This window comes from Culex quinquefasciatus, chromosome 3 (genome assembly GCF_015732765.1).
Source record: "Culex quinquefasciatus strain JHB chromosome 3, VPISU_Cqui_1.0_pri_paternal, whole genome shotgun sequence".
NCBI lineage: Eukaryota > Metazoa > Arthropoda > Insecta > Diptera > Culicidae > Culex > Culex quinquefasciatus.
This window is the reverse complement of record NC_051863.1, coordinates 162,134,670-162,155,246: the sequence shown is the minus strand read 5'-3', so window position 1 is coordinate 162,155,246 and position 20,577 is coordinate 162,134,670. Positions and strand designations below refer to the sequence as shown.

Sequence of the window (20,577 nt, the reverse complement as noted above, 5' to 3'; positions counted from 1 at the left end):
AACATTTATTTTGAAAAGTGTTGCTATTCGATTCTGTTATTTTTGGTACAGAAAAGTAGGCTATTTCGTCGTTCAAGAATGACAGGAAAAGTAAGTAGTTTCACGACGGAATTGCAAAAAAGTACTTTTTGGTTGCAAATTCGATGTTGAGCAATTCACTGAGATGATCACTGAAACTTTTTTGCTGCCTTTGGTATGCCCAAAGAAGCCATTTTGTATCATTTATTAACTTGCCCATAGAATTTTCCATACAAATTTGGCAGCTGTCCATACAAAAATTATATATGAAAATTCAAAAATCTATATCTTTTGAAAAAATTTTTTGATCGATTTGGTGTCTTCAGTAAAGTTGTAGGTAAGGATAAGGGTTACACTGAAAAAATGATACACGGTAATTTTTTTTTTTTGTTGATACGACCCTTAGTTGCAAAGATTTAAAAACAGGAAAATTAATGTTTTCAAAGTCCCACCCAAACAATCCACCATTTTCTAATGTCAATATCTCAGCAACTAATTGTCCGATTTTCAATGTTAAAATATAAAACATTCGTGAAATGTTCCGATCTTTTCGAAAACAATATTTGCATTTTATTTAATCAAAAGTAAACATTTCAAAAGGGCCAAATTTCACCTGCCCAGTTGTCTTGCAATCATTAGTTTTCAAAATATCTAAGCATTGACGTTTTTTTTCCTCAGAAAGACATTCTGTGGTACTGTGAAACGGAATTTCACAAAAAAATTAACATTGTGAGGAAACATTTATGAAAAATATAATTATGCAAATGACTCTTAGTAATAAAAAATGACGTACGAGATCCCACGTAGAAAGTTTAGGTGTATCATATATGATCTAGTGACAATACAACGGATTTATACAATTTTTAAGTGTAAACCCTCGCGTAATCCGAGTGTCTAGATTAGGCCGTCCCAAAAAAAATGAAAAGTTGTCAAATCTTCGGTGCTCACCCCTAGAATGATAGATTAGGATGTCAGGAACAATGTTTTCATACAACAAAAAAATCCCAAAAATGGTTTACAACCCGTGCGCGGAGCTTGAATGAAAAAAGTGCATTTTTCGAGTATTTTTCAGAAATGCGAGTAACAATCATACTAAAGTCATTCAAATTTCCTCGTCTTGGGCTTCAAGTTATAGTTTAATGTACCCTGAACAAATTCCTTTACAGACATAGTCCATAAAAGCTTATGTTTGGGAATGGCAGGGCGTTTTAGGGAGAAAAAATTGTATTTTTTTAGCCAAAAAAAAAATCAAAGCTCACTCCCCAAAACGAGCCAAGGAATGTTGCAGCCAAAACGAATGCATTCAGCTTATAGGAAATTTTACGGAGATCATTTTGCTTTTTTTAACATTCAATATATGTCCACGCAAAGCCAAGATATTTGCATTTTATTTAATCAAAAGTAAACATTTCAAAAGGGCCAAATTTCACCTGCCCAGTTGTCTTGCAATCATTAGTTTTCAAAATATCTAAGCATTGACGTTTTTTTTCCTCAGAAAGACATTCTGTGGTACTGTGAAACGGAATTTCACAAAAAAATTAACATTGTGAGGAAACATTTATGAAAAATATAATTATGCAAATGACTCTTAGTAATAAAAAATGACGTACGAGATCCCACGTAGAAAGTTTAGGTGTATCATATATGATCTAGTGACAATACAACGGATTTATTCAATTTTTAAGTGTAAACCCTCGCGTAATCCGAGTGTCTAGATTAGGCCGTCCCAAAAAAAATGAAAAGTTGTCAAATCTTCGGTGCTCACCCCTAGAATGATAGATTAGGATGTCAGGAACGATGTTTTCATACAACAAAAAAATCCCAAAAATGGTTTACAACCCGTGCGCGGAGCTTGAATGAAAAAAGTGCATTTTTCGAGTATTTTTCAGAAATGCGAGTAACAATCATACTAAAGTCATTCAAATTTCCTCGTCTTGGGCTTCAAGTTATAGTTTAATGTACCCTGAACAAATTCCTTTACAGACATAGTCCATAAAAGCTTATGTTTGGGAATGGCAGGGCGTTTTAGGGAGAAAAAATTGTATTTTTTTAGCAAAAAAAAAAAATCAAAGCTCACTCCCCAAAACGAGCCAAGGAATGTTGCAGCCAAAACGAATGCATTCAGCTTATAGGAAATTTTACGGAGATCATTTTGCTTTTTTTAACATTCAATATATGTCCACGCAAAGCCAAGATATTTGCATTTTAATGAACAAAAAGTGTCGAGGTTGGAAAAATTCTTGGTATATAAGCGTTTCTAGCATAAAACATTGGCTACTATGATTGCAAACGGGAAGGCATATATTTTGGAAATTTTTATTTTGCTCGCTCAAAAACGATATTTGTTAATCATATTTCATGATAAAACATGAGATTTTCTCACAATGTGAGTAACAATTTGTTACTCGCATTTCTGAAAAATACTCGAAAAATGCACTTTTTTCATTCAAGCTCCGAGTTGTAAACCATTTTTGGGAATTTTTTGTTGTATGAAAACATCATTCCTGACATCCTAATCTATCATTCTAGGGGTGAGCTCCGAAGATTTGACAACTTTTCATTTTTTGGGACGGCCTAGTCTAGATGCATAAACTACCAATCCAAAGTTTGTTTGTTGACATTCAAAGGTCGATTCCAGTCGAAAGAGTTCAAAGGAGACTCATCTGGAATTGAATAATCAAAATCATTAAACAAAACATTATAAAAGAGTTAACTAAGGCCGATGCAAATATTTTTCAAATTTTTTGTCACTCGGTTCAAGGGGGATTAAAAAAAATAAAACAATATAAATATTGAAATAACAAGCCATAGTTTCAGCATTTGCATGGAAAAAGTGTTTTAAAATTCATTTTACACTAGTTCAGTTGTTTTGCAATCATTGATTTTAAAAAATAAAAAAAAACATCGATAATTTTCAAAAATTCAATAGATTTTTAAATCAACTCAAACATGCTAAAAGTGATTCTAAACGCAAGAAAACGCATTTTAAATTAATTTCACTTAAATTTTCATTGAAATTTTGAATATTTTTGAAAAGTTTTTTTTGTCCCCTGATTTTTTGTGCCAACTTTGAAGGGGCCTAAACAGTAATTAGACAACCTCACCGAAAAGACAAATGTTTCAAACTCTTCACTTCTCAAAATACAGATAAATGTAACGGGAAACCCCAAACTTTACACCCCGTTTGATCATCCACTATCTTATCGACGTTACCTTTAGCCATAGAGAACCACAACATGTCCCCTTCCCCTCTTAATCGAGCACATGTCACTTTTCCAACATGCCGCTTACCTTCAAAGTCCTATTTTGAGCACCAAATAGTGTCCCTGGGTTATTTAGTATACCGCGCCATATCTTGCACAAAGTTGTGTGCGGGATTTAGCCTCTTGTTTGATGAGTTCAAACCAGTTGCCGCGGTAAAGCTTGGTGTGTGTGTGTGTGTCTGTGATTAATTGAGGGGACGCGACAACAGTAATGATGATGATAATAATAATACACGCCATTTGCAGTTGATTTAGTTTGTTTCTCGGTGCGGTTCGAAGTGAATTTATAACGATGTTTATGACCATAACGGAGTGCTTTATGAACGGTTTGTTTGGCGTGAGAAATTAACGATGGACAGTGTCTCACAACGATTGAACAATGTTGTTTGAACTATTGAAAGAAATGAAATTTATGTAATTTGTGTTATGTTATTGGTGGATTATTTTAGACTTACACCAACATGGTGGAAATTCTACACCACACCGGGCTCGATTTATCTAATCTCGCTGCTGCACGCAAGTGACCGGCTCTTGCGAGCAAATATCTTGAAAACCCGTCGTCAGCCAGACCGATCCGACCACTTTGTTATCATTGTTTGCAACCGGCTACCTGTGCTAACGTCATCATCCCAACGGCCGGGTATCTTCGAGCAATATGAATCGATTCATTCTTTTTTTTTCTAGTTTTGACGCGTAAGCCACACAGAAAAAAAAAGATGGTAATCTTCATCAGGAAATGGTGACAAATTTTGTGTCGAAAAAAATGATTAATTTTACCTGAGAAAATGATGAATATTCGTCAGCTTTTGATGAATACTCATCAGATTCACATTTTTACACATTTTTTATGTAATATTACTCAAAGAAGGAGGTAATATTCAACCTACCAAATTTTCAACATTTCAAAAATTAACTTTTTTTTCTGTGCAAGGCACTGCTTAAATTTCAAATTTTCCGTAATTTTTTAAAATTCTAGAAACTTTTATGAAAATTTTATTTTGAAATTTCTTGTCGCTCGACAATTTTTTAAGAACTGCGAAACTGAGTACTTTTCCATGATCTTGAACCGCGTCTCAAAGTCAACCCGACGACGCCCCAAAAATAAGCCTGACAAATAGCGCCACCACCGAAAGCTGTGCTTATTAAAGCTCATTTAACGTCCTGCCACTAATTAAAGCACGACTCATTTTCACTGTGTTCTCGTCGTGGTCTTTTGGGGGCGAGATATCACCCACCGTGTGATCGTCCAAACGACAGTAGCAGCGGCATCATCGGCCCTGATAAAGGTGTACCTTACTGCGGGGGCCATCGGGAACCAGCTCAGTGACAGCGATTTTTTTTTTTTTTTTTTTCAACTGTCCGAACCATGGCCTTCGGGAATGGACTTTTGGCGATAGTGGCGGACAAAGGATGTTCTAGTTATTGAGGTTGGAAAATAGTGCAAAGTGTCGAAGGGGAAAAATCGAAGTTGTGCAACAAGCGACAGCGAGAAAACTCTCGGACCTGTCAAAGAAGGTCAAGGTTTGTGAGTTAAAGTGAACGGGAAGAAGCAAAAATCACTAAGAAAAATCATAGAAAAAACGAAACCCAGGAAAATTGCAGTGAAAAGTGTCTGCCAGCGATAAGAGTAATTGGCTTGGAAGAGTGTCGCAGCCTGACGGAGGAAGTTCCAAGGATTTGTGGACGTTTAATAAGGTCAATAAATCAGTCCCCGGAACCATAAATTAGCATTGCCGGACGTGATTGGATTAAAACCAGCGCTCTGATTGCCAGCAGTTGATGGGGGGAGACATTCTGAGTGGGGATAAAAATGAGCATCCGAAGGAAAAATATTCGCTTCAAAAGTGTAGCTTAATCTAATCAGTGGCCTCTGATGGTCAGCTATTCAAAAAGATAAGAAATCAATTGGGGGACTTCGTTGTTCTATACTCATAAAATTGCAAATAAAAAAAGTTTCAGCAAAATCCAGCTGATTCAAGTGGAAAACCCGAATAAAATGCGACCAATTTCACCTTAAGCTCACATTAATTCGTACTGGGAAATAGAACACGTGTGACGGCTTTTGTCGTAACTTAGCTTGGATCAAAAACACTGGGAAACCCCTTTCCGATATCCAGCGCGAGGTAGTGTTATCCAACATCGCACGATGCGTATGACTCATTTTATTCAGCTAGTATTACGAAATCACGATCTAATGGTTATGTTTACGCAACTTGGTACAATTTACCCTTAATTTGAAGCTTTTCATGTGATCATTTGAATTCTTCAAAACACAAATGGAATTTGATACGTTTAAGGTGGAACGGGACGCTAGTTCTTGAACAATTTCTGTAAAACTGAAATCAAATCTGAACTGGACAAATTGCTCGCTAACTTTATATTAATCTTCTGCAAAAGACAGAACCTGATTTAGTCAAAGTGTTTTCCTTAAAGGTGCATTCAAAAACTCAAATCGTGGAAGCAATATGGCGCTGCCTTCCCATTTTACCTTAATGTAAACAATGTAAACATACGTGGGTTCTCTCCAGGAATACATATTTTTAATCATTTTTTTTCAAACTTTAACACATTTTTTGGAAATACATTTTAAATATGGTTTAATTTTCTAATTTATTTAAAGGTATTACAAAGTTATAATTAAATATAGGAGCGAACGACCGATAGAGTTAAAGTTCCCCTAATAAAATCACCAACAATATACCTAAATTCAAAATATATTTTGGAAATAACACACCAAAACCTTCAAGCATATTTCACCTAAATGTTGTTAACGAAAACTTATTCATTTCATAACGAAATTGGCCGATTTCGACCATTTTTATTTTTTTTATTTGGCTCAAACTTTTTGGGGGCCTTTTCTATACCACAGAAGCAATGTTGGCAGCATTCATACAAAAATGGTACGTAAATATTCGAAAATCTATAAATATGAATGAATTTTCTGATCAATTTGGTGTCTTTGGCAAAGTTGAAGGTTTTAATGAGGACTGTTCAGAAAAAAATTAAATAAAAATGTTGCCGATTGTAAAACTCAATTTCCTAAAATCCGTATTTTTTTTTATTTTTGACAAAAACCTATAAGTTTTGAGTCAAAAATTTTGCCGCCGAGCCATATTTTTTTTGAAAAAAGTTATTCATGGAAAAAAAAATGATATTTTATACATAGGCTTAGTGATTTTTCACGCTCGAAAATATCAAATTTCACGGGGAACTCAATTGCAAAACACAAAATTTCACGCAAATGTCACGGAACGTGAGAAATGTTGAAATAACTCTGAAAATCTTTTGCAATAATGTTTTCGCTGATTTGCTTCTGTTTTTTTTTTTTTTTTTTTATTGAATTTCATATCAAAGCAAGATTCAACAATCTTGTTCATCCAAAATGAGTAAAATAGTTAGTTAAATTTTCTGCGTCATTTAGCCCATTCAAAATATTTTTTTAAGGATTCGATCACTTTTTACAAAAACTAAATTTAAAATCAATATGCAAAAATAATATAATTTGCAACGAAATCGAAATTTTTATTTAAAATGAGATCAGAAAACAAAAAAAGGTGTCATTTTTTAACTTTCACGGGAATCATCCACCCAAATAATCAAATTGCGTTACAATTAAACAGAACTTAGAAAAAAAATCTGATATGTTTTTAAAATGTGATTTCAAAGTGATGAGTATTTATAATACTCTTCACCAGGGGCGCCGACTAGTCCAAAATGTTGGGGGGGCACGGTTGTTTTCCGAAATCAATAGGTAAGAGTGGCGATTAGATGTTTATGTTTCTTGTATATCACGAATTAAAAAAAAAATATTACGATGTGATACGGATTTTTTTCATCCGGAATCCATTTTTTAAGAAATATATAATTTATTAAAACGTGATTGAGAATGTTAATTGGAGGGAATTTTTCATATGTTTGGAAGGCGAATTCATTCTCATTGTCATATTCGTAGTTATTTTCTAGAAGTAACAGTCAATAATAAAAATAATCAGATATTTAGAAATTCAACAATACAAATATTCTAAAAATAAAAACAAAAGTTAAATGCAAAAATTTAGAACTTCAGAAATTTGAGAATACAAATACACATTTAAAAAAATATCCATTTTTCAAATCTGCAATTTAGAAAAAAAACAGATACACCAAATTCAATATTCCAAAATAAAAAAAAAACAGAGAAACCTCTCTTTATTTTTGAAAGCTTCAAAGGCGTTTTTTAGATCTGAACCTTCAACCTACAAATTGCTTTTAAAAGATTGCAAAAATGTTGCGTCGTTCCAGAGAAATTTACAAATTAAAAAACGTAACGCATCGCATAAAAAGAGAAAAAAAAGAAAAAAATCTAGGGTTACAAAAACTCATGACTTGAAAATGTTAAGAAATCAAAAGCAGAAATTTAAACAATCAGAAATTTAGAAATAACAATAAAATTCAATGTTTAAAAAAAATCGAAAATTTCAAAAGAAGAGAATTTATGAATTAAAAAATTTAAGAATTTAAGAATTTAAGAATTTAAGAATTTAAGAATTTAAGAATTTAAGAATTTAAGAATTTAAGAATTTAAGAATTTAAGAATTTAAGAATTTAAGAATTTAAGAATTTAAGAATTTAAGAATTTAAGAATTTAAGAATTTAAGAATTTAAGAATTTAAGAATTTAAGGATTTAATAATTTAAGAATATAAAGATTTAAGAATTTAGGGATTTAAGAATTTAAGAATTTAATATTCCATTTTTAAGTATTATTTTCTACTCCCTGATTTTTTGATATATTTTTTGAGGATGCAGTTAAAATTTCTATAGCCTTTTTATTTTTAAATCGATCATGAATTGCAGAAAGCAATACACTTGTGTTTTATGATTATAATGTGGAATTGTCTCAGATTATGTTTTAATTTGTCAGCTTCTCAGTAAATCGGTGTTCTAGTTTCCAAAAATTTGCTTTTGAAACAATTGTATTTTTCAGCTAAAATTGGTATAGAACGGTTAACAAATGTATTTGAAATCTTTTCAAATCCTTTCTAAAATTACTAAAAAAAATATTGAATTCCTCAGCATTTTTGTAAATGTAAAGCAGTCATCAAATGACCATTTTGAAAAGTGTTTCAGTTTATATTCGCTAAATCCTGATCTACAATGGCAAATCGCAGAATGTTGCGTTTGAAAACTTGGTGATTGTAGATAAGGTGCTATGGAAAAAGTACATTGGTTTTGTTTTTGAAACAACATGCACAGATACAAATCTTATGAGCAAATCCGTAAAATTTATGTTGACGACATCTCTCAAATCATATACCGATGCCTCTGTGCTCTTGTACTAGATAACTGATTTTCCTAGAGAGCACAGTGGTATAGATAAAACGTTGTCGATTTAGAAAAAAAAAATGCATCTAAATCCAGAAAATTGTAAACGATTTTGTTCGAAAAATTTCAGCGATTTCGAAAACAACAAATGTTTTTGAGCTATTTTACGGATTCGCTTACAAGAATTCTATCCGTGTGTACAAACAATGTTCCATTTAAGTTTAAGATACTATTTTCAATTATTTCTGTGTTTTTTTACATTTGAAATAAAAATATTTTTCTTCCAAAATTTCTGGGGGGCACAATGTATGCGCTGCCCCCTCAGCCAAATTTTAGGGGGGGCAAAAAGTACCGTGCCCCCCCAGAGTCGGCGCCCCTGCTCTTCACTTATTTTTGGATAAAACAAAGCTTATTTCATTTTGAAATTTTAATTTTCAAATTAAAAAATGAAATTTTTACTAAAGTGAAAAAATATAACAAAATTTTGTTAGTTCCTAAAAACTGATAAATCTAAACAATTCTTCAAATGGTTCATATCAAGCTTTTCAATTGAAAACTTATAAAATTTACTTAAATAGTCTTTTTGCTTGAAATATTGAAGTTGTTTGAAGAAAAGCATGATCTCAGAAAATTTATAAATATCAAGAATTTCACACCATTCGCGGATGGTCATCAAATTTCACTAACCCTATATAAGTAATTGAAAAGGGGTATTTTCACTCGCTTAATTCTACAGTAGATCTTCGAATTATGTATTTTTATTCCTGTTTGAGTTTGATAAAATTTTTGGAAAAAAATTGTTACAGTTTCATACAAACATAAATTTCGCGGATTTCACGCTGTCCGCGAAATCGTGAAATTTCACTAACTCTATTTATTCATAATTTTTTTTACCTAATTTTAATGTAAAATTGAATTTGCGAAAGTTTGATTCCAATGAAATATTTGCAATTTTTCGGTTTTTGAAAATAGTCACCATGAGTTACAATTTATAATTTTTTTTTTAAGTTATGACACAGCGGATTAAAGAAAAAGAAACTGTAAAATTGAAGTTTTCTAAATCTCACACAAACAACTCTCCATTTTCTAATGTCGATACACAGAAAAAAAAAGTTGAATTTTGGAATGTTGTTTTGTTTTGTTTGTCTTTTTTTGAGTAATATTACATAAAAAAATGTTTAAAAATGTGAACCTGATGAATGTTTATCAAAATCTGATAAATCATCATTTTCTGGGGTAAAATTAATCATTTTTTTTTTTGCCACCAAATCTGTCACCATTTCCTGATGAATATTACCATCATTTTTTTTTGTGTATCTCAGCAATTAATGGTCCCATTTTCACTGTTAAAGTATGAAACATTCGTGTAATTTTCCGATCTTTTCGAAAACAATATTTAGAAAAAAAATTTCAAGGCTAACATTTCAAAAGGGCGTAATATTGCATGTTTGCCCATTTTGCAATGTTAATCTTGATGATTTTTTTTCTAAATATTGTTTTCGAGAAGAATTGTTGACCTAATTTCTCTATGGCTCAAAAGTTGCGGGTTTTTGTCCCTTAAAGCAACTCAAAAAATCTAGAAAAAATACGAATTTTGGGAAATTGAATTCACGTGATAATAGTTAATAAAAATCGCAACGATTTTTATATGTTTTTAGAACAGTCTACATCCTGTAACTTTGCGAAAGAAACCAAACTGATCAGAAAATCAATTCAAGACTTACAGATTTTCGAATTTTTACGTAACTTTTTTGTAAGGACAGTTGCCAAAATTTTATGGAGGCTTGTATGGGCTAACCAATGACAAAAAATAGCTTCATTGGTCATAGGGAAGGCCCCGACAAAGTTTGAGCCAAATAAAAAAATACAAATAAAATCCACTTCCAGTTTTGGTTGAGAATTGTCCGATTCTTTCAAATTTTAAATCAAGACTTACATTTGAAAAGGGCATATTATTGAATGTTTGGCCCTTTTCAAATGTTAGTCTCGATTTAATTTTTTTGTATATATTGTTTTCGAAAAGATCGGAAAATTTCACGAATGTAAAACTTTGAATACATCAATTTTCTTGTTTTTAAACCTTTGCATGGCAATCTCTCAACAACTAAGGGTCGTATCAACAAGGTTCAAAAAAGAAAAATATAGAAAATTTTCTCAGCTTTTCAAAAATATTTTTTTCAAAAGTGGGCAAAATTTTTAAAAAATAAATGACTGTGATTTTTTTAACAGTTACCTAAAAATGGCTTCAACTTGAAAACGGTTCACTGTATCAAAATTTCACTAAAGTTTTTTTTGTTTGCAAATTCGATACAACATCGAAAAATGAAGCTGAAATTTTTTTGCTACCAATATTTAGATTTTTTGAAAAAAACGGTATTGGTTCAAAAATTAAAAACGCGGTCAAAGATTTTTGCACAACCTGGCAATTTCTGAAACGTTGGCATTTGATGTCCTCTAACACTTATTAAAAAAGTGTATTTTTGTAAATCAAGTTTTAGTGACAAAAAGTTAAATTAAAAATCACCATTTTATTTTACCGTGTATCATTTTTTTCAGTGTAGTTCTTATTCATACCTACAACTTTACCTTTTCATATATCATTTTGGATGGACAGCTGCCAAATTTGTATGGAAAATTATATGGACAAACTTATGATGCAAAATGGCTTCTTTGGACATAACGAAAGCACACAAAAATTACAGCTGGATTAAAAAATACAAAAGTTAAAATTAAAAAAAAACGATTTCGTAGAGAATTGCTCTACTACGAACGAACAAAATATTTTTATTCTGGCAAAAATGTAAAATTTTTGCAATTCCGGCAAAATAAGAAAATAATGAAAATCCTGGAATTTATGAATTCCCAGCTCTAGATTAATTCCGAGAATGATCAATTGGTAAAGCCTGATATATTTTGCTTTGATACCATTAAAAAATGTATTTAATATTTATTGTTTCCTACACTGCCGACCATTGAAAAAACGGCTAATATCCACTTTTGGCAAAAACGAGATATTAGCACCAGGTGGTAGAGGACGTTCCAACGCATCTTCTGGAACTTGAATTTTACTGAAATAGTGTCTAGACTTGGCTGCCGATGCGAAAAACCAAACGGCTAATATGCCACTCTTATGGGAAATTACCTTGACGGAGATTTTGTGTCAAACACTAAAACGCGATTTTCTCGGAATACTTGATTTGGCATAATAGCCGAATTTTCAATTATGGGCAGTACAGTGTTGCGTACAATATAAAATTCCAAAAATAATAATTTTTAAACGGAGTTGAAACAAAAAGAAATTAAAATACAAATCATTTAAAATTATTTACTAATCTTAATCGTAATCGTAAAAAACATATTAAATTGATTTTGTTCTTTAGATTTCGAAATCAATATGTTGGATGGTTAAAAAGTTAAAACATTTTGTCTTACGTTTAAAATGTTCAAAAAATCTGCTTTTGAGTCTTAAAATAAATGGAAAAAAAATAGTTACCATGAAAGTAATTTAAAACTCATAGTTTGAAACTAAACATAACATTCAACAAAAAAAACCTAACAAAACTCAACAGTTGTTTCCGCCTCACTAAACAAAAGCACTTCCGGTGAGTTCCAGCATCGCCCCAGAATGGTAACAACGGTACATCCATCGTCCTGTTTCCTGTCTGCGCAACAAGCGGAAAATGTCCACCGCAAGCGAGCGGGGGAAAAAAAGCAGCATTTTCCATCCCGTGCACACACCTGCTGCATACTGATTCTGATTAATTACTGCACTGCCAACCGGGCAGAAACAGCAAAAAAACAAAAACAAATTTTGCAGCATGATGATTCACCTCCTGCTGAGTGCTCCAGTTGTTGATGATTCCAACACTGCAGACCACGGTTGTCTGATTCAATTTTGCTTCTGATTATTTTTTTTTTTTTGCTTCCTGAGGGGTGGGGGGAACAACAATTCAATTTGTTCTGATTACTGATATCATTAAGTTGGGAGTACAAATTTTAATTTTCTATTTAAATCTTCAAACAAAATAAAAAAAAATTGTTAAACCCCTTGATTCGACCAAAACGTGCGCACTCGAAGATAAGCTTGTTTGACGTCTTCAGCGATAAAAATAGTAATTTTACGCCCATTATCACCTGTTGAAGCTGAAATGCGCGTTAAGCCCCTGGGAAGTGATCGGTTCGTAATGGTTTGTGGAACCTCCGCTGTAAATTGTCATGATTGATGAGGCCTTCGATTGCACAGCGCACACACACACACACACTCATTCGGGATTAGACGGAAATAAAAGATAAGTTTGCAATTGTTGTGGGATTTCCCGTGCAATGTTTCGAAATCTTCGGAAATATTAAAACAAATTCGAAGCTGGTAACCAAACAGCTTCACATTAATGTGAAAATTAATAAAATTATGGTTTCCTTTTAAAGCCAAAATATGGCTTTCAATTTTTGCTGCCGCAAAAGTTTATTTTAATCACACTTTCCACGTGTACTACCGGCTTCAGTCCAAACCGGTGCCTCCGAACCGGAAAGTAATTGTTTAATGAATCGCGGTACGGAGGGATTAAAAGTTATGTGTGTGTATTTTCGAGCTGCTACCAACACTGTGAATTTTGCAAGTAGGAATATTTTTTTTGTGATTTTTTACAAAACTACAAAAATATAAACAAACACAAATATTTAAAAATATAAAAATAACACTAAAATACTTAAATACTTAAATACTTAAATTCTTAAATACTTAAATACTTAAATACTTAAACACTTAAATACTTAAATACTTAAATACTTAAATACTTAAATACTTAAATACTTAAATACTTAAATACTTAAATACTTAAATACATAAATACTTAAATACTTAAATACTTAAATACGTAAATACTTAAATACTTAAATACTTAAATACTTAAATACTTAAATACTTAAATACTTAAATACATAAATACTTAAATACTTAAATACTTAAATACGTAAATACTTAAATACTTAAATACTTAAATACTTAAATACTTAAATACTTAAATACTTAAATACTTAAATACTTAAATACTTAAATACTTAAATACTTAAATACTTAAATACTTAAATACTTAAATACATAAATACTTAAATACTTAAATACTTAAATACGTAAATACTTAAATACTTAAATACTTAAATACTTAAATACTTAAATACTTAAATACTTAAATACTTAAATACTTAAATACTTAAATACTTAAATACTTAAATGCTTAAATACTTAAATACTAAAATACTTAAATACTTAAATACTTAAATAATTAAATACTTAAATACTTAAATACTTAAATACTTAAATACTTAAATACTTAAATACTTAAATACTTAAATACTTAAATACTTAAATACTTAAATACTTAAATACTTAAATACTTAAATACTTAAATACTTAAATACTTAAATACTTAAATACTTAAATACTTAAATACTTAAATACTTAAATACTTAAATACTTAAATACTTAAATACTTAAATACTTAAATACTTAAATACTTCAAAAATCAAACCATCCACATTAACGACCCCCGGGTCTTTTGTGGTCTCTATTGCAAGTTTCCGCTCGAATCTACGAGTCCGAAGGCTTGAATGGGGAGAGCACCCAAACCTCTTTTTACTCCAAGGAACCTTCCACCCCAGTGTTTGAACTGACGACCTTTGGATTGAGAGTCCAACCGCCGCCAGCGATTCCACTGGAGCAGGCTTGGTTTGGTGTGTTGTTTGTACTTATGGTATGGAGATAACTCCTACACCTGGAATGACTTAACGGCCTAACAACCAAGGCCGGGACCGACATTTTACTTCCTCATCCGATGGAAGGTTGCAGCAGATGGGAATCGAACCCAGAATCATCCGCTTACAAAGCGGACAGCGTAACCATTCGGCCACGCACTGCCACTTAAATACACTTAAATACTTAAATACTTAAATACTTAAATACTTAAATACTTAAATACATAAATACTTAAATACTTAAATACAGAAATTCCCCACGAAAACAGCATGATTAAAAAAAAAACGTTCTCCGATCGGGCTCAAATTTTTTCTGGGGGTCATTTGCCAAAATAATTAGACCCGTATTTTTTTTGTTTGGCCATTAGGGTGACCTACGCCGTCTTAGGGTAGTCCGAAAAATGGCAGCTTTTATCATTTTTCGCAAAAACCACTTTTTTGAAAAAAACATTTCTCCGTGCCATTTCATCCGATTTTAGCTGTCCTAGACGCAAAAAAAGGTAATTAGTTAGGCTATGTGGGAAAAATAGTGAGAAGTTTCAAAAATCCAGCTTAACATTTGAAAAGGTCGTATGAAAACTTAAAATGCTGTTTTGAAGGTCTCGGGACTAAAAAGCCTATGGCTGAAAATATTTTTATCGGATTCCTCGGAAAATTTCACATAACATATCAAAAAATGGTGAAATTATGTTTTCAATACTCTGCGATACGATTTTTTGAAAATAAAAACTGGGTTTTTCGACGCGCCTCGCGCAAAAATGGAAAAATGACGAAAACGGGAAAAATCGACTGTTTTCACTAAAACTGCGATAACTTGAAATTTCAGCGATGACCGATACATGTTAGGGTACCAAAAGTTGTGTATTTCTATTGCGAAAATTCCACCAAAAGGTGGCGTTGTGATTCGGATAATGGATAAGTGTGAAATTCATAAAAATAAAATAGTATGACAAATTTGTCGAAGACCGCAAAACGATCCGATTAAACCCTGATAAGATAATAGCAGTTTAAAGAAGACGTTTTTGGATGACAAGATTTTTAAACCGAATTCACCGATCTTTACACAGAAAGAAATTCTGTAAGCAAACCCGTTACTCCATGTTTTTAAATTTAAAATGTTTTCAAAATCGACTAAACTTTTCTCGATTTCGGAAACAATGTTGTAGGTTTTGAAAACAATGTCAGAGCAATTCTCTACAAAATCGGCTGATTTCGACCATTTTTATTTAGTATTTTTTGATTTGGCTAAAACTTTGTTGAGGCCTTCCCTTTGATCAGAAAAGATATTTGGTGTCATTGGTTCACCCATACAAGTTTGGCTGCTGTCCATACAAAAGTGGTAGGGGAAATATGCCCATTTTAAGCCTAATAAGCGGTCGTGTTTGAATGATGCTGGATAATATGGATTGTTCCTTGAAATTCACTAAAACCAAGTACACCAACGAGTAGAGCAACTTTTTGTGAACATTTCTGTTTATTTTCACTTTTATTAAAGGTTATGCTATTTCTATTTTCAGCTTAGTTATTTTTTTCTTCTTTGGGTCTGCTTCGTGCTGCCAAAATTGATGAAATTTTAAGCGAACACCCACGAAAAGTAGCATTTATAGAGAAAATTTCCTGGCATCACTGTCTCACTCCAACAGGCGCTGCACCAGCATGTTGGTGGTGTTGGTGGCCACCCTTTGTTCTTTATTTGCCTTCGCTCGGTTTTCATCAGCCTTCGATTGGAATGGGTAGTCAAAATTCAAACGTCAAAAGACTTGGCGCGTTTGTTTTTTTGATGGCGCATGCTAATTATTTACATTTTTCGGGATTATTTTTCGAGAGAGTGACTAAAGAATGTGCAAAAGAACATGTTGCCGGTAGTTGGAAGCAATTTTATATCTTAAGCGCTTTGAAATCGTTAGCGCAAGTGAAAAGATATTGATGGCGACTTTCGTTAAGCAGTTAATCTCTGATCTTGCGTGTGGATGTGTGTTCCACCAAAATGATGAGAAATGGTTTTGCAAAATAGAACTTATGATCAAAAGTGCATTACATTTGATCTTTTTGGCCAGTAAATGGCATAAATTTGCGTGCTTACTCGAGGCGGTGCTTTTGCTGGTAAGTTTATAGCCTAAATAGTATTTTTGGAGCTTTAATCGAGCATCAAACTCTCCATATGACGAAGATAGGTGTTTGATTAGAAAGGGTATATTTCCCCTACTTATATACTAAAATACTCGATTTCATTCAATTTTAACCACCCAGAAGCTCACGGTGCACATTTGCCTGCGGCAAATTTCACACAATATTTTATCGCATTAAAGTGGCAAAATATGCTGTGCCACGGGTGGAGAGGGAAGCTCCCGAACTGCTCCGCAGGTGCATAAATTTTAATCCAACCGCCATGAATCGAACCGGGCAAGCACCAAAATTATTAAATAAAATTTGCTCTGTTGAACGAGTGGGTAATGGTGGGAGATTATTGCTTTGTAGGGATGCTCATTTTTATTTTTATTTTTTTCGTGAAGATTACATCTAAAACAATTCTAAGAAAATTGGTAATAGTGAGCATGAGCATGAGCATGGTTGACTGCCAATGAGCTGCTACTCCGTTATTGACAGATCAGCTGAAGTTAAACAATGAATCAAAAATGATCAGTGGGAGCCAACCATCCGTTCACTGTTTAACCTCTGAAGATCCCTACTTTATTAGTCAATACCGGCGCCCTCCCAAGAAGCCTGCAGTTCAACGAAAGGGAGGAATGTTAGTCCGATAGTTGAAGTTGCAGACTCATCAAGCACACAGTTTTTCGCTATATACTTGTTGATACCGCATGAGACCGTTGAATCCACAGCATCTCCTTCAAGCATCACGTGATTATTATTTTTTGGGTTAGTAGGATAAGGTATTGGCTTTTCGATGCCTCCCGAGCTACGATGCTATGGGGAGGACTTTCATAACAGACCCGTCGGCGAGCCTTCCGAGCAACGATGCTATGGGAAGGTCTTTTTGGTTAACACACAAAATCACTCACACACAATTATTTCACTCCACTATTAATTAATCCAAAATGTCAGTGCGTCTTTCGATCATTATATAGAAATGGCTTTTTCACCATTAAAAATAAAACCTTATTCAAAACATTATATACAATTTACCCGACGCCGTGCCTTCCGATCAACGATGATATAGGAAGGGCTTTGAAAATCACAAAACAATTAATTAAGATCTCAAAAAAAATCACAAAAAAAAACCAATTACTCAACGAAAATTACGCTCAAGACACAAATAATTCAGTAAGTCATGCTATTATTCGATCACCACAATCACTCACCCCTAACGAACAGCGACACAAAAGCACACAAAAAAAATAACCTGCATAATCACGACTTCGCGTCCCCACTTCCAGCGCACCAATGATGCTATTATTCGATTAGCACAATCACTCATCCGATACGAACAGCGACACAAAAGCACACCAAAAATTAACCTGAATAATCACGATTTCGCGTCCCCACTTCCAGCGCACCAATGATGCTATTATTCGATTACCACAATCACTCACTCCATACGAATAGCGACACAAAAGCACACAAAAAAATTAACCTGCATAATCACGACTTCGCGTCCCCACTTCCAGCGCACCAATAATGCTATTATTCGATTAGCACAATCACTCATCCGATACGAACAGCGACACAAAAGCACACCAAAAATTTAACCTGAATAATCACGATTTCGCGTCCCCACTTCCAGCGCACCAATGATGCTATTATTCGATTACCACAATCACTCACTCCATACGAATAGCGACACAAAAGCACACAAAAAAATTAACCTGAATAATCACGATTTCGCGTCCCCACTTCCAGCGCACCAATGATGCTATTATTCGATTACCACAATCACTCACTCCATACGAATAGCGACACAAAAGCACACAAAAAAATTAACCTGCATAATCACGATTTCGCGTCCCCACTTCCAGCGCACCAATGATGCTATTATTCGATTAGCACAATCACTCATCCGATACGAACAGCGACACAAAAGCACACCAAAAATTAACCTGAATAATCACGATTTCGCGTCCCCACTTCCAGCGCACCAATGATGCTATTATTCGATTACCACAATCACTCACTCCATACGAATAGCGACACAAAAGCACACAAAAAAATTAACCTGCATAATCACGACTTCGCGTCCCCACTTCCAGCGCACCAATAATGCTATTATTCGATTAGCACAATCACTCATCCGATACGAACAGCGACACAAAAGCACACCAAAAATTAACCTGAATAATCACGATTTCGCGTCCCCACTTCCAGCGCACCAATGATGCTATTATTCGATTACCACAATCACTCACTCCATACGAATAGCGACACAAAAGCACACAAAAAAATTAACCTGCATAATCACGACTTCGCGTCCCCACTTCCAGCGCACCAATAATGCTATTATTCGATTAGCACAATCACTCATCCGATACGAACAGCGACACAAAAGCACACAAAAAAATTAACCTGAATAATCACGATTTCGCGTCCCCACTTCCAGCGCACCAATCTCTAAGAAAATTGGTAATAGTGAAGAGAAAGTAAAAATAGTGCAAACTTCAAGTGCGAGTGTGTCTCCAAATGGTCCGCCATGAGCAGCGCCGGCACCGGTGACGTTTGGGGCGGTTGCTTCCGCGTGTTCAAAAAGGCCAACTCTGCGTCCAAAGCGCACGGATCGTCGTCGTCGCTGTACAAGCCGTCCCTGACAACGGTGGACATTCTCGAGGTGAGACGGCTAAACTCGGTCCGAATGGCCGCAAACGCCGAAGCCACGAACCGGGACGTCCAAACTGAGATGGACACCGGTCAGTCCGACGAGGAAGAATATTCGCCGGTGCAGCTGCGCCGGAAGTTGCCAGCGGGCGAGGAGGAGCAGTACCTGATGTTCTCGACGGATGACGAGGATTTGGAGGGAAGAGGTGGCGGTGGCAGGCCCCAGCCGGATGTGCTCGAACTTGTCAAAAGTTTGGACCAGCGGGCGCTCCGGTTGAATGAGATTATGCTACGGAATGGTAAAGTTTAATGCGACTGGGGGAGTCTTGTGCGATTGGGGAATAATGGAGCACTGATGTCGTGTATGTGATAAGAACTTTTTGAACTTGTATTGAATTCGCAGTCTGCAGAGAGTAGAGTATAATTTTTTACGATTATTATTATTATTTGAGGCAGATTCCATTATTCTCTATGCAAATTTCCTTAAAACTTTTTCAAAATAAGCATCTTTCCATCAAATCTCAAGACAAAAACGGCAAAACCAAAGTTTACACCCGAACTGCGGGTCCGGCCACAAACGGTGTCCCGTCGGCATACCGTCCCCGGACCCTGGAACGGAGTTCCTCCGGTGGAGCAGCAGGTCGCCGCCATCCCCACATGCGCCACGTGGCCAGCCTGCACGAGATCGTCGAGGGACGCACGCTAGATCTGGACTCGCCCACCGGAGATCCACAGGACGAAGTGAGTACTCTCGCGGTGATCTAGTCGTCCACGTACCAACTGTCAACCACCACCGGGAGGGGGGTTCCGTGATTGTTGTCGTCCGGTTTGTCGTCCGCAGCGATGGACGAAGAAGTGCGCGTTTCGAAGGTTTTGATCCGGGTGTTGAACGCCCGCGAGCGGCGCCGGTTCGACGCGTTCCGGATGCTGCCAGTGGATGCCATCAATCCGGCGTTCAAACGGCGCGTTCTGTACGAGTTTGACATTCAGCTGTACGAGTACGGCGGGAGTGGGGAGGATTATCCGGAGGAGGAGACGCCTGTCAGTAGGACGCGGGAGTCCAAAGGCGGAAGACGGGAATCGATCCGGTTGGAGGAGGATTCTGGGGATTGGATGGGAAGTGAGTGGGGTTTTTGGTGGGGTCTTGAAATTGTGTTGCAATTAATTACTAATTTAGTTTGTTTTATCATGTTAGAACATGGTCATGCAAATCTTTCAACCATTTCTCAAGAAGACGATGACACTCAGGTAAAGTTGCTGGTACAATATTATTAGTATTATAATATAAAGTAACTCAAAAAACATATTTAATATTTTGAACAATAAGGCAAATGCAAACACTTTCGAGCTACCTACTAAGCCTTTTCAAGAAAAACTTGCACCATTACCTTCAATTCACTCGCGTTAATCCTCACTGACGCGGAAACTGCCAACAAATTAGCACTGTTTTGTAAACAGTACTTTTAAAACTCTAAAAA

At 34.6% G+C, this 20,577-nt stretch overlaps 2 protein-coding genes across 16 annotated transcripts in view; both read left to right on the top strand.

Annotated features, from left to right (window-relative positions):
- Positions 1 to 20,577, top strand: part of LOC6037257 (high affinity cAMP-specific and IBMX-insensitive 3',5'-cyclic phosphodiesterase 8) — a 368,336-nt gene that overhangs the window by 310,072 nt on the left and 37,687 nt on the right. The window lies entirely within an intron of this gene.
- On the top strand, positions 18,909 to 19,904 carry LOC119770527. The gene is made up of 2 exons (XM_038265578.1): positions 18,909 to 19,398; positions 19,626 to 19,904. Exons 1-2 carry the CDS (start codon positions 18,978 to 18,980, stop codon positions 19,862 to 19,864), a joined length of 660 nt encoding a protein of 219 aa, XP_038121506.1. The 5' UTR covers positions 18,909 to 18,977; the 3' UTR covers positions 19,865 to 19,904.